Source organism: Bidens hawaiensis, unplaced genomic scaffold (assembly GCF_021521415.1).
Source record: "Bidens hawaiensis isolate Kalapana, Puna unplaced genomic scaffold, B.hawaiensis_p1.1 tig00026182_1, whole genome shotgun sequence".
NCBI classification, from domain to species: domain Eukaryota; kingdom Viridiplantae; phylum Streptophyta; class Magnoliopsida; order Asterales; family Asteraceae; genus Bidens; species Bidens hawaiensis.
In genome coordinates, this window is record NW_027494208.1 from 149,136 (window position 1) to 165,713 (window position 16,578).

At 35.0% G+C, this 16,578-nt stretch overlaps 1 protein-coding gene and 1 pseudogene across 1 annotated transcript; one reads left to right on the forward strand and one right to left on the reverse strand.

The window, feature by feature from the left end:
- Positions 1-412: 412 nt before the first annotated feature.
- On the reverse strand, positions 413-1,148 carry LOC143572975 (UDP-glycosyltransferase 76H1 pseudogene; annotated as a pseudogene).
- Positions 1,149-14,903: 13,755 nt separating this feature from the next.
- LOC143572976 (uncharacterized) lies at positions 14,904-16,109 on the forward strand. The gene is made up of 2 exons (XM_077057981.1): positions 14,904-15,646; positions 15,737-16,109. Exons 1-2 carry the CDS (start codon positions 14,921-14,923, stop codon positions 15,962-15,964), a joined length of 954 nt encoding a protein of 317 aa, XP_076914096.1. The 5' UTR covers positions 14,904-14,920; the 3' UTR covers positions 15,965-16,109.
- Positions 16,110-16,578: the final 469 nt, after the last annotated feature.

A 16,578-nucleotide genomic window follows, 5' to 3' on the forward strand; every position in this document is an offset into this window, starting at 1 on the left:
AGTTTACTATTGAATGTATTAAATTACTTTAACATGTGACTTTGCGTAGTGAAGAGGCTACAAAATGGGGAGACTTGTGTCATGTGACGCCCAGTCAGCAAATGATGTATTTTCGTTTTAGGGTGTAATGGTGTTATAGCCCCTTATATATATGTATATATATTACACACACAAACAATTATAATTATAATAAAGCAAAAGTAATGAAGGGCAACAAGAACTCCTCACCCCCCACGTCGCCCCTTTGTCGTCGAGGTGTAATGATGTTCATCAAATTTGTAGCCCCAAAACTTCCAACTCCTCGCCCATTACGCATACCTTTATGATCTAAAGTTCATATGACGTTATAAACTCATAACTAAACTAAGAATTATAAAAACACTTACATTTCTAACAAATATTATTCTTATTATTTTTATTTTTTCTTAACCATCAACGTGACAAAATGAAATCCACCAAACCATCCAATGATTCTTGGGAAGAACCATTATTTCTAATAGCTTCTTTAATCATTTTCTTCATGTAATTTACTCTAACTCTCATTTTCTCTCCTTCATCATCCACCATAACTTTTCTAATCATTCTTTCAATCTCCGCTCTCTCGATCCGCTCCAGCTCAAGCCCGACCTTCCACATGTAACTCACATAATGTGCGTTCACTCCTTGGTCTACAATAAGCGGTTGACATATCATCACAACTCCTGAGGCAATACTCTCCAAACACGAATTCCATCCACAATGACTCCAAAACCCACCCACCGCAAAATGGTCCAACACTTTCTTTTGTGGAGCCCAATTCACAATTAAGCCTCGTTCTCTTGTTTCCTCTATGAACTCGTCTGGCAATAACTCGAGCCACTCTGATCCACTAACTACACCAGGTCTAACCGCCCATAGGAACCGTTGGTTACTTTTAGCTAGACCCCATGCCATCTTGATCAACACTTTCACATCCATTGTGGCTAGGCTTCCAAAGCTTATGTAAAGCACGGATTTAGGAGGTTGTTTATCCAGCCATGTGATGCAACTAGTGTCTTCTTGGCGAGAACCACTAGAGGGCATTGGTGTTATCTTGTGTAAAGGTCCGATTGCAAAAATAGGAACTTGTAAATGGTTGTGGACTCGGGTTAAGGCCTCATGTTCTAGAAATTCGACGGTGTTCCAGATAGCGGCTGAGGGATGTGCTTGTTGGTCGAAGGTTGCGACGTTTTGTCTCCAATCTTCTATAGACAATTTCGAAAATGGAAGGTCTTTGTACCTAAGGGGATCAAGATTTGGCACTACCTCCTGCATTTCAAAATCTTTTCAGAAAATGGTAATTAGCATAATGTCATATCATGTAAATAAAAACTGGTAATTTTGGTAAACATTACTTATTTAAGGAGGTGCAATCGACCTCCGACTCGAGCTCAGTTCTGATTTAGAGCTCGAGTCCGTGGCATAAACTTTAAATGTTGAGCTTGCCTAGACTCTCAAGTTATTATCTATATAAATATAACAACTTTTATATATGAAAGTAAAAAATAAGTATTACTATACATAAAGTTGTAACATTAATAACTAATTAACATATATTTGTTATATATATTAAAAATTACAATCCTAAAAAATATAAAGTTATATATGTAATTATATGTAAATAAAATAATTAAATACTAAATAAATCAAAACGAATCCAAATTCGTATCAAGCTCGACTTTGAAAATAATTAACAAATTACACTCAACTTTAAACATATATAGCTCTTGTAACAAGCCGGATTCGAGCGTAGGTGAGATCGGCTTGATTCGTTTGTAATTCTATATTACATGTATGATTAAAAACACTAAAATATATTTCCTTGTTTGAAGTGGCTTGAGCCCCAATCAAGTGTACAACGAGATAGTGTCAAAAACCCCTAAATTTTCTGTCATGTTACTGAGATTAAATTGGTATAGGAAACTATGAATGCTCTATGAACATATATCTACACTACATCATATATATGCCATCAACAACGACTTCAATTATTTTTTCATAAATAAATATATATGAAACTAATAATTTTAATTTTCAACCATCAGTTAATTAATTTTGTAGCTAATGAACCTCGGTCCAAGTGCTTAAGATGAGTAATCTAAAAACATTGTTTGAAAAGTAGAAGTTCATGAATTCAAGTCTTTATTTAACAAAACAGGGTCAAGGTTGAGACTGATGGAGTGAGCCGATATACGAGTTAATTTCTCTTCAGGGTCGTAACAGCCTAGCACCCCACATTTTCTACTCAAGTAATGAGATAATCAGGTGAACCAATATACAGGTCAAGTATTCAAATTGCCGTTAAAAAGTATTTTTATTTTAAAAACTCAATTATGTAATAATTGTTAATTTATAAATTAGTACAAGAGTAAAACTTCAAACATCAATCCCATATTCTCATGTTCGGTCGGATAAGGTTAATATTTACCTTGTTCAAGAAACTTGCCACGTTGACAAATCTTTTGTCTTGCAAGAAACCCCAAAAAATACATTGCACTACTACTACGGAACATGACTGCCACAAGATTAAGCTCAACCGCAACAACACCACCCATAAACATAGCATGATCATAAACAACAACTATTGCTTTATAACTCCCTTCACTTATCAACCTCCTCAAGTGTTCCTTGAACGACTCCTTACCGTTGTTGTTGAGCATGCTAATGAAAGTAGCGAAGCTGCCAGTGTCTTCAATGACCGGCAAGTCACCGGAAAGTGGGAGGAATGTGAAGTCGGATGGGTGGTTAGATGGGTTAGGTGGGTTTAGGTTTGAGTGGGCTATGGCTATGTGAAAGCCTTGTGCATGGAGGGTGTTGGGTTATGAAGGCCTTTGGGCCGGTTTTATTAGGAGGCCCGGTTTTGGCTCCTAATTATGTTTAACCCTAATCTTGTTTATTATATATATCCCATCATGTAATTGTAATCTTGGTTCTGAGCTAATAAGAAAACCTAGTTGCAGCCCGTGGACGTAGGTCCCCTCGCGGGGACCGAACCACGTTAAATTCTTGTGTCGTTTATATTTTCGTTTATGCGTGTTTATCGTTGTGCATGTGTGTGCTGTTTCGCTTCCGCGCGCCGCTTTGTTCCTAACAAGTGGCATCAGAGCTTTGGCTTGTTGGACACACGGTTCGTTGCACTGGTAACGATTTCGCAGAAGGTTTTGGTTCGAATCTGTTTTTTAGTGATTAGGGTTGGGTAGGTCCGTCACCGTGAATAACTCTTGGAGATCGCAGGGTTAATTTCTGGTTCGTGTTCATCAGTGATCGACAGTCAAGATTGGTGGCTGTCAGGCTGAGTTAGGGTTTGACTATTTATTATCAACCGTAAATTAGGGAACCGGGTTTTGTGAAGACCATTTAGGTTCGGGTTCAGATTTGTTTGCAAGAGATTAGTCTGAGGTAACTTTACATAGTTTATTTACAGTTAGTTGATTTATCGGTTATTGCAAGAGCAAATCGGTTTATTTGGCAGTGTTCTGTTGAACAATCGTCAAGTTTAGGCCCGTGCCCTTGTTGTGTCTGTTCACTGTTTTCGATTTGTTCTCGTTTGTTATTGTTATAACTGAAGACGAGGTGGTTATGATCGGAATGTTGACGGTTATGGATTTTGGTTGTTTGGTTTGTCATGTGAACTTGGATATAGTACTGGTGATGGATAAACTTGGAGAAAATGGAACCAGCGGGTGTGCTGGTGACGGCATAAGTGAAAAAAAAAAATGAGGTTAGTGGCAAGTCATGTAAACTATTGCTCGTTTGGTTGATCTTTCGGTTAGGGTTTGAGTTAACTGATCGTGTGTACGGTCATAGAACCCTTGGTACCGCTTGATTTCATGAAAGTTCTACTGTTGTTATAGCTGTTTGCCTGTTAGCTGGTTCGAAACTGTGATTATTACTTCTTGTTCGTTTGGAATTGTGAAGTTATATCTTGTTTGGTGGTGATCAGTGGTACACCATTTGAGAGGTTCATAATCTCGTGTTGGGTAAAGTTATTTGCCGGGATAGTACGAGTGGGGTTCATCTCATGGAGTGTTGGTGTGGCATGGGTTGGGATAACAGAAACAGTGGGAGCTGGGCATAGTCGACTTGGTAGGTTGCGTAGAGGTGGGACATTTTAAGGGTCGATGTCGAAAGGTTTGGAATTCTGCTTTTGAGAATGTATCTGAGGTTGATGCATTGGGACTCAGTGAAGGCGGTGACGACTCTTGGGTTCAAGATTATGGTATGCTTTATTTGTTACTCACTTCAATGAAGCATTGTTGAATCTTTTAATTAAAGACTTTTGGAAGATACGAGTTTTTTTTTGTATCGTCGGAAGAAGTGAACCAACTTCCGAGTTATAAGGTCTTGGCTCGCTGAATCGGGTAGAGCTAAGGGGTTTCAGTTTGCAGACATGAAGCCTGGAGCCACAGTGATGTTAGTTTGAGCGTATTCGGAGGAGGTCTGAACATGTTCGGGGTTTTGGTAACAGTGGGAGCACGCAGGTGTGTTCTAGGTTTGTTTCCAAAGGGACGTTGGGTTCGGAGGACCAGGAATCCGAATGTGAAAATCTCTCCTGGTATAGTCTGCTGATTTGGAGAGTGTTTATCCTCTGGAAGTCTTTGAAGCCGGTTGTGTGAGTAAGTGAGGGTCGGTTAAGATTGAGGATGAGTCATTGGCGAGTTTTGTCATGGCTGGGTCTGGGATGACCGGATTGGAGTTCTCGGGAGCTTCAATGGGCCTTTTCAGGTAACTGATGAGAAGGGCGGATGCAACCAGGGTGTGGATTGGTAGAAATCTTAGTTTGTTCCTAGAGAACTGGAGGCTTGGAGAACTTCTTTTGTTGAAGTTTTAGCTAGTTCTTGGAACTGGAGGCTTGGTAGATTTCTATTACTGAAGATTACTAGAGTTACTGGATGAATGAGATTGTTATATTTACTTGGATGGCAGGCTGGAATTTATCGCAAGGCCTTCAAGTGGGAGATTGTTGGGTTATGAAGACCTTTGGGCCGGTTTTATTAGGAGGCCCGGTTTTGGCTCCTAATTATGTTTAACCCTAATCTTGTTTATTATATATATCCCATCATGTAATTGTAATCTTGGTTCTGAGCTAATAAGAAAACCTAGTTGCAGCCCGTGGACGTAGGTCCCCTCGCGGGGACCGAACCACGTTAAATTCTTGTGTCGTTTATATTTTCGTTTATGCGTGTTTATCGTTGTGCATGTGTGTGCTGTTTCGCTTCCGCGCGCCGCTTTGTTCCTAACAGAGGGTTGTGGCTAGTTGGAGAGTTGGAGTCATGTGGCCGTGAAATGGAAAGGATGTTAGCACCACCAATGGCCACCGTGATCTTGTGTTGTGTTGTTCCATATGATAGTTGTTTTTCTCTAAGAGAAAATGGTTTGATGTTGATTGTTGATAAAATTGTATATGTGTGTTTAGAGGTGCACAAAGTGACAAAACATGGTTTGGTTTCAACAAAAATTAAAAGCGGATTTTTTTTCAAACTTGTTCGGTTTTGAAACTTGATTCCATGAAAAAAATGATCAATTTTTAAGCTGGTTTAGTTCGGTTTTAATCGGTTTCAATTTGGTTTTAAATGAGTTATTTTTTTTAATAATGTTTTTCAGAGTATATATGTGACGGGATTTCAACCATCCCTAGTTATTTGACGCTTTAGGTAGTGGCGACAAATTTTTTTTATAGAAGGCGAAAATAAATAGTGACAAATTGTCGATCACTATATTTTAAATTTAGAGACTTAAAGTTCATAACTTTGTATAATTTTTCAAACTCAAGTATTGAACACTCAACCTCTTCTGGCTCCTTGTTTAATGTGTTGTTAAATTGTTATAAGTATAAACAAACATTCTTATAATGTTTTTAATGGCAAATAAGATTCTCAAAGGTTTACTTCTGTAATTAACCCTGATGACGGGGTAGCCCAAAGTCTGATAAAATGGCTTTCACACATTACCGCTAAAAAGGTTAGAAAGTTAAAAGGTTAGTTTTTTCACCCAAATAAGGAAAACAAGTACGTGAACAGTAAAAGCGTGTAACAGTACCACGTCAAATCACTGTTCACATCATCCCTCTGCCGTAAAAGAGGGGAGACGCTCAGAAAAAGTATTATTATTATATACCGTTAACCGAAGGTCAAAAGCTTCCCACCCATAAAATGGTCAACCCTCTACCAAACTGGAGGTTCATTAGTTTATCCATCAGACAAAAGGCTTACATTCCTTTCTCTATAAAAGGACATAACTCAGCCATAACAAGAACATACCAGATCTGAAGAGGTAACATATACTCTCTAATCTTCTCTTCTTCCTGGAGAAACATACACTTTGCGTGTTTCTTTCTTACTCCAAAAACTACATAGCTTCACTAAGAACTCGCATCCAAAACCAGTTCCAAACATCTCGGTCTTGGATCCTTAGTGAACAATAACAATAACAACTAAACTAGTGAACCTCTCTCTACGTTTTGCAAACGTAGAGGGACACGACGACCTGCATTAGGTTAACCGGAACCCTTGAAGCCTGTTAGCCTAACCAGTTTTGTCACACACCGACCAAAGGCGGCGGAACATGTCGAGGTGTAACGATTGCCCATAAGCGCATGACACTATTTAAAGCGACAATATTTAACAAACTCATTTCATTTCACAACATCGAAAATGTCACATAACCAAATATTCATTGCTAATATCCTAACGGTATTTGTGTCATTTTCTTCACCGAACTCCATAATCAACCTAGATGCAAACTTGTAACATTTCATAAAATAAAGTTATCAACACAAAGGTTGGTGAGCAATTCATAAGTTTGAACAATAGATATATAGTATGAAAAGCCAAAAAACTAGTATACAAAACCATAAATAATAGCTATAAACTTGGATAAATTGACAATCGCTAATAGAATTACGTTAGCGCCACCTAGCTACAAAGGATTACCAAGTAGTCTAGGATTTAATAGAATATCGTTAATTGCATTACGTTAACGACACCTTGCTACAAGGGGATGCCAAGTAGTCTAGGATTTATAGATTCCACCAACCGAAAGCGATAAACACATAGGCATATAAGCATAGAACACCAAATCGAGCAATTATTCAAGTAAAGTATACAACAACGTTTGTGGTTTAAGACTCAAGTATAAAGCATTTGATTTGAATAAGTATGAAATGTCACCCCAAAACAAAAGATAGAAAACGAGGTATGAAGTTACTCACATTCAAGTATAAAACTTGATCGGTAAAAGATGAATAACCGGATGGATGAAGTTTAACGAGCAAGGCCTAAATGACAATAAAATCTTGGATTTAGAATGGTTGTCTTGAAGATCTTTAAATAAAATAATTGTTGCAAAAAGTAAAAATTAAAGTTCAAGGTTTAAAATGTAACTATTTAAGAATTTATAATAACAATCATTTAAAAATGTAAGTTTGCTCGAAACCGGGTTAAAGTATCTAACCTTAATATTTACTTAACCAATGTTAAGTAATAAGGTGGGAAAAATGCTAAAATGCAAGTTCTTTTGGGACAAAGATACTAAAACGGGTTTTTAACGAGTGTTCGGGTTGTCGATTCGGGTCATGACAAATGGTTAAACCCAAAGTCAACTTTCTAACATATTAATTGTTATGAGATAACTCATTAAAATATACTAACACTTAACCAAGTATGTAGATCTATTGTTTAGAACTAACAACGCACGTTAAGCGAGTGTTCGGTTTTGTCGGTCCAAACTATGTGATGAGATCAAGTTGGATCCAAAAATTCCAAGTACTTAAGAAAATAATTAAAATCAGTTTGTAAACTATTTTTAAAGAAATATACAAGTCTTGATAGCTAAAAAACACTTGTGTGTCTTAAGCGAGTAAAAGTCGGTATAGTTCAGTTTGGTTCGGTCTCCATCTCACAAATAGTCCATAGATGGTTTCTACATGCCCAAATATCATAGAACTTGTATATTGGTTTATAAATGTAGAAAACTTAAATTTTATAACTAAAAAGTTAACTACAAGTCTTTTAAGCAAAAGTTTCGGTTTAGTTCGGTTTCCATCTCCCAACGAGTTCATAGATGGATTCCATATGCTTAATTTCAAAGAACTTGTAAAAATGATTTTTGAAACTCAAATCTAGCAATAAACATGTTTAAACAACTATTTTAACAAAACTAGTAAACAAAAGTTCGGTTTCCAGTTTGGACTAGTTTCGGTTAAACCGAGGTTAGTCTTATACAAACCCACACCATGGAACTTGTAAATAAGATGAACAAACTAAAAGGGTTAGAAGTTAGTCATAAGTGATATGTATAATAAGTTATGTGTGTGTATATATATATCAAGAACAGGAAGTCCTCCATGAAGTCTTGCCTTATGACATTCGAAACTTAACCAACTGGAGTCGGTGAAGTAACACATAAAGGAAACATGGGGTGTGTATTATATATATGTTTTACCACCATATTCAAGTGTTAGTAATATTAGATGAACAAGTTAAAATGAAATACTATAGTTAGTTGACCTTAAGAAATCAAAATAACAAAATGTTGAAGATGAATACTTGGATTTGAGAGAGATTTTGGAGAAGATGAACAACCAAAATGGTGTATGGAGCCTTGCTTTTATAATGGTAGGAGTATGGTTCATACAAATAGGGTAAAAATGCATGTGATGGTTGAAATGGTCAAACAAGTTTTTGGTAAATGGCAATAATAGTCCCCAAAGTTTGGTTTAAGTCATTTCAAGGACCAAAAAGAATGTTTTCAAGACCCAACAAGTGTAAAACAATATTGTAACATAAAATACATCATTTTGATTATATCATAAGCTTTGGTTTACAAAATGGGTCGGTTTACATGATAAACGAATACAAACGAAACCCGAAATTGACGAATGTCACAAGTTTATTCACTATCATTGGTCTTATAATTGTTGTAGCAACAAACCCTATGGCATCAATTACCACAGGGCCGGCTCAAGGGCCGTGTAACCCGTGCAACCGAACAAGACCCAAAAATTTTTAGGGCCCAAAATTTAAAGAATGCAGGATATGAAATAGATAAATTAGATACAAACAAAAATTAATTAAAAATGTCTTGTGGCTCACATGGTATACTCAATTGTGTACATGATGATGTTGGACTTAGGTTTGTATTAAATTAAGATCTTTTATCTTATATGTATATCTAATATATAGTTCTTTAAAGCAAAAGCCCATAACTAAAGTTATAAAATTTGAATTTCGTGTAATTCAAAGAACAAAAAGTAATAGTCTGTTTGTTCAATAGACTAATCCGAGCATTTTTTTGGTTTCTCATCAAAAATAATTTCAATATATAGGGGCCAATATTTATTCCTTACACAGGGACTTTGAGGTGCCCCGCATCCTCAGAGACGGCACTGAATTACCACAATTGAATTTGTAACCTCGAATTAATATTCTAAGTACTGATTTAGTAGCATGTTCTGTACAAGTGGTTTATACTATGTAATTAGTTAACCGTATACAAACTATACTTTCTTCCCAAGCAAAAAGTTTACACTAAGCAATGTTCATAAAAAAAAACTAAATTTGAAATTTAAATCACCACTAAAAGTCTAAAAACCCGTACAATCAAATAATAATTCCATCTTTACATTCAAAAACCCAAAACACTCAAACGATCCAACCCAATCCGGTAAAAAGAATTCGGTGACCCGACCCGATAAAGAATCCCTTTAGTTAAACACAACGATACCATATAATCGTACCCAGTGTAAAAAAGAATAACGGGTCCATCATTGATTTTACAATCCATAACTATAGCCTTCTTAACATCTTTTTGAACATTCATAGACACATAAACCGATCCTCGAAAACACTTCATGCCCGGCCTTGCTCCAGCACCTGTACCAGACCACAACTCGTGCACCGCCCTCATCTCCTTAGCCGAACTCACCTCCACGTATATCTGCTTCACTAGGTTCAACCTCATCTCATAAGCTTCACTCTCTAGAGTTTTAATTTTTAATCGTAACGTTTCACATTTGTTACCAAGTTGATGCACGCGTTCTTGGTCTCTCTTTTGCATTGCTTCTTGACGTTTCGTGGTTTCGTTTAAGAGTTCGGCTTTCTTGCGTGCAACGTCTTCGAGTGCGTTGGAAAATTTGGGGAGGCAAGATGGTGAGACGAATAATCTTGGGAGAAAAAAAGGTACTTGTGTAAACTCTTGGGTTGTTGAGTTTTCTGTCATGTCGAACTTCATTGGTTTCTTAGGGTTGATCATTGATGTATTATGATATGGAGAATGTGATTTTGTACACTATATATATAATCATAAATCATAGGCGGTTTAAAAATTAAAAATTGGAAAGTTGAATTATATTTGGATTATATATGGGTGAGTAAAAATTTATAATTCTACGTCTTTTGGTTTCACCACTTTCCATATAATGGATTAGAAAGAATGGGCTTCATATACCAACTTGAGGCCCAAGCTTGGTAATAAATAAGTCCGAGCCATGTGATAATATTTTTATTTATATATAACAATCATAAACTTTGGTGTCGCTAAGTGCCGATTGGGCCATTTGGCGGCACAGTATTGGTTTTCGAATTTAGTTTTTCTTATTTGGTTTTTAGTTCTGGTAACGTGATGAACATGGCGAAAACCGAACGAATTTGTGTAGACACACTGCATTTTGTTTTAATTTGGTATCGTAACCAATGTGACAGAAATCAATCGAATTTGTGTAGACTCGTCGACTCACCTTCCGGGATCGAAAATGCTCGGATCTTCCCAACGCTCGAGTGATACCGACTGACGCCACTCAATTGATCTACCTCAAATTTCATATGATTTTGTTTTATTTTTGGTTTTTGATTCCAGTATCATAACGCACTTAACTGAAACCACCAAATTTGCGTCGACTTACCGCCACAACGTCCGGACCGACAACGTTTTAGTTTACCATCGCCCGGGTTCTGTCAGTCTGCTCGGCGCAACGCGCCGGGTATAACAGTAGTTTGTAATAATTTTAATTTCATATAACAAATTTACAATTACATAATAAATACATAGCATGTATAATTATGATTACAATAACTAAATGCTATACATAGAATTACAATAACAAGTATATATATAAATAATTATGTGTTCAGACATAAATATTTAGCAAATAATAAACAAGTCAAATTAAACATATTAACCTTAAGTTTTAGAATGATAGAGCTCGAAACAAGTCAAGATTAGACTTTGACGAGTTCGAACTCAACTCAGTATGTTTAGACAGCTTATTGATATCAATTTTAATATTTTAGGTTTTTATAAAAATAAATCAAATTTTCAAACACAAAATGGATTTTGAGTCTTGAGTCGCGATGGACAAAAAAGATGTAGATGTAGATTCTAGAGTACATTACTCATTAGTGAGGAAAGAATAATATATAAACAGATAAAAGTAAATTACAATCTTCCATCAATCAAGTAGAGTAAAAATTACCTTATGGAATATTTAACAATAATTTAAATGGTAATAAATGTTGTAGTAAATTACAATTGATGTTTGAGGTTGTAGACTGTCATTTTACTTCAACTAACCCGGCGTGTTGCGACGGCGGGTTAGACGCAAATTCAGTCGATATCGATTAAGTTCGTCACGACACCTATCCTAAATCAAAAAATTATATGTGAACACCCAAAATTGTGTCAACCCACGTATAACTTATGATGAAAGCATCACATATACGGTCGGTATCTGATAGAAAAATAATAAATTAGTAAACACATAGCTTATTATACAAAAAATAATATAAGTAAAACGACGTTTATATGGTTGGCAAGTTACTGGCGCTGTGGCGAAAATTCGGTCGGTATCTATAGGTTCGCCAATTTCTAAAATTTGACATTTAAAACAAAAAAACAAAAACAAAACAAACACGGGCGTTGCGGCGAGTCAAATACATTCGGTCGGTAACGATTAGGTTTGTTATCGTACCAGAAGTAAACATATAAAATAATTCCTTTATTCGCTAGGGTTGTTACGGTAGCAGAACTAAATAAACAATAACACATGTGTTATGGCGAAGAGGCGTTGAATTTTTACGTGGCGTCGTTTAAATTCGTTACAATACCGAAACTAAATCTAAACCTCAATTTTTTTAAATTATTGTACTTAAGAAAAATCTTTTTAAAAAAATTAAAATTGAAAGGCCTTTTAAAAACATGATGTCACATCCCACCAAAAATAATAAAATAAATAGACAAAAAAAAATTGATGTATATGTATAGCCACAAGGATAAAAAAAGTTCATATCCTACCAAAATTAAAACAATAAGTTAATAAAAATAAATTAATACATATTTATAGCCACATGGATTAACACCAAAGAACACATAAGCTAACATATTATCACTAACAACCTTGTTTCAAGGTTGAAACAAAAATCATAAATACTAAAACACTTGGCTTTTAAAAAAGAGTTGTGACACCAGCATTTGATATTTATCTATATATAATAAGTGCACTAAACCCTTTTAAAGTTTATACGTTTTTGCAGTTATGGTCTTTTCTACTAAAAGACTTTTAGATAATTTTTTGGGAAAATTAGGCCGACGATGAAGCCGAAGGTTAACAACATGAAATTGGGTTCGAGTTGGAAGTTGGGTAAAAGTTAGGAGAGTCACATCTGTTTCGGGTCTTTTTTGATAAAAATGAGATATTATCATATGGCTAGTTGATTATTTGAGCACTTTGGGTAAAGGTTGGAATAGTCCTTCCACCCTAAAATGTAAAAAGTATAGATAGTTATCAAATATTTGGTAGTGTCACAAAAGACCTGATTAGTTGTTACCAAAACAACTCTATCATCACATTACATGTTTAGAGGTAAAGAATACTTGATTTTGAATTAATTTTAATTATATACTTAAATAATACGGAGTATCATTTCATAGCTTGCTCTATTTATAATCATGCATTCAACATCAGCTGTAGACTTTGAAGCAATGCTTTGCTTCTTGGTTTTAGAAGCCGAACAATCTTGCACAATAATCAATGATTATCTTATGGTTGACACGTATTTATCCCAAATATTCCCAATCTAAAACAACATAATCCATATCCATAGTAGATTTATATTTTATATGAATGAAAGTTTTAATCCATTCATATAATTATATGATTAAAATAAATGATTTTTTTTCGAATGGCAAGAATTTTATAAATAAAAAAAAAACGAGCAAGAAACTAGAATTCAAAGAAAACACCAATACAACAATCAACCTTCTCACAACAAGCTCAACTTTTATTCATATTTGTGAAAAATCTTCTCCGTATTCGTGGTTTTCGTTTGGAAAATCTTTTTATACCTTACCCTCCAAATAAACCAAATATCCATCAAGAAAATATCATGAATAGGACTCTGATTATTAACTGATTAAAACCTTAAATGCAACCAACCCCAAAAATAGTAAAGATGAGGCTTTTAAACCAAAATTTGATTTGAGGCTGACATCCAAAGGTACACTTACACTCAAATGGCCCACATCATTATATGTTTTCTTCTTTCTAAACACCACCCGCCAATTCATTCTGCTTCTTCCTGTAAAGTTTATGTTGGAAGTACCACCGGAAGCAAGATCAGGTAAACCTCAAATCTTTTTCAGTATTTATCTTGCGTAAAGTGAGTTCCAACTTTAAATCTCTGATTAAGACACGATAAGACCTGTTAATAAAAAAAAAAGTAAAGTGTGGTATGTGATATTTTAATTTTCTTAGTAATTGAAATTAGCATGCTAGACTAGTCATTATCCTTTAATGGTACATGAAATTTAAACGGTCTTATAGTTATGATATGTAAAGTAGTTAAACGAGTCATACTCATATTTGATACTTGTGTTAAGCGCGTTGTTTCTAACAACCTGTTAAGACATGAATTGTCAGCACTTTATATCGTGCCCACCACCTCCTTTGAAGAACGAGAACCCATTAACGAATGATTCACATCCGATATGTACCCTTTCGACGAATTGCCTCACTAGTAATTTGCTAAAATCTTGGTTTTTTTTTCTTCCAGTATGATGGTTATACACACTTTTGCTATTGTTGAAGTTAGGTTCAAAATAAAAAGTAAATAATTCAAAAGGAATTAAAAAACATCAATTTCTTCCATAATTTTATAAGCATTCTATGCAGTAGTTTTAAAAAGAATACCATAATTTTATTTTTACTAGTTATGTAAAATTTAGTTATGAAAAGGGCAGAAAGTTCTTAATTTCTTGTTTTATAAAGTTGAAACACAGCTTGAATCTGGAATAATTAATTGGTATGACAACTTGGTAGCCAAAAAAGAAAGTATAGTTTTATACTAAAACAATATAAAATAAAAGAATGATAATTATGACACAATGTGCTTAGCTTAATGGCTTTAATCAATGTTTATTCAGTTTTCTTTCTCATCATAAAGGAGTCTTGTTTATGAGTTGTTCTGTTGTTAATGATGTGTTTAAGGACCACATAGTCTCATTTTCAGTGTCTTTTTGTCCTTTTTCATGAAGTGCAGCTTGTCACTATGCTGCAGTTATGCATATTTGTGATCTTAAACACCAATAGGCTCAGTTTGGTTAACCTACTTTGGTTGTACATTTGTACTTGTTTGTATCATAGTTTTCTTTAAATGTTGAAAAACTAGAAGATATGGCATCATCTTCGTCTTCAAATCACAACCGAAGACAACGTGTAAGAAGCAAATCTATGGAAGAAATTGTTAAACACATGTCGAATTTGCCAAGTTATTTGGAACGAGGGAAACCAATTCAAGATAGAGCTTTGAATTTTGGCGTTTTAGATTGGGGGCGTTTAGAGCAATGGCAATATTATCATCAACATCCACATCGTCACAAACATGTTACATCTTCTTCTTCAAATGGGAAGATGAAAATACATGATGTGTTGGTAAATGATATTGAAAATTTTCAAGATTCAAAAATTAAAGAAAATGTGAAAGTGGATTGTTCATCATCATCGGCATCAAGAAAACAAGCTCGTTTTCAAATGGCGGTTAAAAATGGACGTCCTTTATTTACGTTCACAACTGATGATAAAGATAATGATTTAGTTGCAGCAACGGTAAGAAACTTGACCGGGAAAGATGAAAACGACATTTGGATTTATACATTTTTCACGATACAAGAAGTTAAGAAAAAGAAAAGCGGGTGGTTACATCATGGCAATAAAGATAAAGAACAAGATTATCTAAATCTCCCTAATGTAATAGCGCAAATGAAGGTTTCAAACTCTTCAATCACTAATTGTACCACTAGGGAGTTTGTTTTATCGGCTGTTGACTCGGGTCAACCCAACCGCCAAATCTTGGATGTCCAGGTGGAAAATGAGCTGGCAGCTATTGTTGTAAGGTTTCCAAGAAAGGAGGATGAGGTAAAGAATCAAGATTCTTTTAGCATGACGGTTATTCTGCCCGGCGGTCATCATAGTGTTCCACGAAAAGGAGAGCCATCACCTCTAATCGAACGATGGAGATCTGGCGGCAGATGTGATTGTGACGGTTGGGATATAGGCTGCAGATTGAGTATACTTGCTAACAAGGTGCATTCTTATACAAGGTCAAACCGACACGAAAGTTTTGATCTTTTTCTTCAGGTTTGTTAGTTACAAACTTACAATTTCAACATTCATATTTTATAAATTTTTTTAAATAAATTCTGTTGATTTTTATTGTTTTTATTGAAGGGAGATGTTATAAACAAGAGACAATTCTTTAGTCTTTCTCAAGTAAAAGACGGGATGTTTTCGGTTGACTATAACTCATCTTTACCACTTCTACATGCGTTCTCGATATGTATATCCGTCATCGAATGCAGAAAGTCGTCACGTCATGTAGAACTGAGAACATGTGTTGCCAAACAAGTCGATGATGACGTTTATGATTCACTTCTACCTGTTGGAAGGATCCGGTAAAATATATGAAAATAAAAGTCCTATAGGATGGTGCATTTTGGTGTAAATGACTTGTAGCAATGTTTTGTAATGATTCATGAATGTATATGCATCACTTGGTGAGAAATGTTAGCTTCATGTAATTAGTTGGTGTAAAGTGGTATAGTTCTTTCTAATACTTAGGGTATGAGATATTTCACCATTTAATATGACATACTTACAAATACATATGTATTTGACTTTGTTAAAAGGATATTCCACTTTTGAATTGAAATTGCGTATTGTCAAATTGAAACTGAAATTGCAGTTCAACGAATATGACACGATTCGTTCATAGTTAAACTGTGGCCAATCATTCTATTCTTCGACACTTTGACTTGTTTGGTCTTGTCCAAGGTCGAGTCGTCGAGCTATGATCTACCCGCACCTAGATCATGTATAATTTTATTTTTATCGCTTTTACATTTCCAACCTTATAATTAAAAGAAAATAAAAAGAATTATAAATTTAATTGGTTGATAGTAGTTTTTAAAAATTTTTCTTAATTTTGTAATTTTGTCATTAACCATCTCATATTATGTATATTGTATGTGAAAATGTGAAATTATCCGTTGATATGATGGGCCCCTTCAACT

What these genes read in the sequence shown, in the direction of transcription:
- LOC143572976 (XM_077057981.1), top strand. Translation starts at nt 14,921, where the DNA reads ATGAAAATACATGATGTGTTGGTAAATGATATTGAAAATTTTCAAGAT. An exon ending in GTTTTGATCTTTTTCTTCAG is followed by an intron (nt 15,647 to 15,736) that starts GTTTGTTAGTTA and finishes TTTTTATTGAAG; the next exon opens with GGAGATGTTATAAACAAGAG.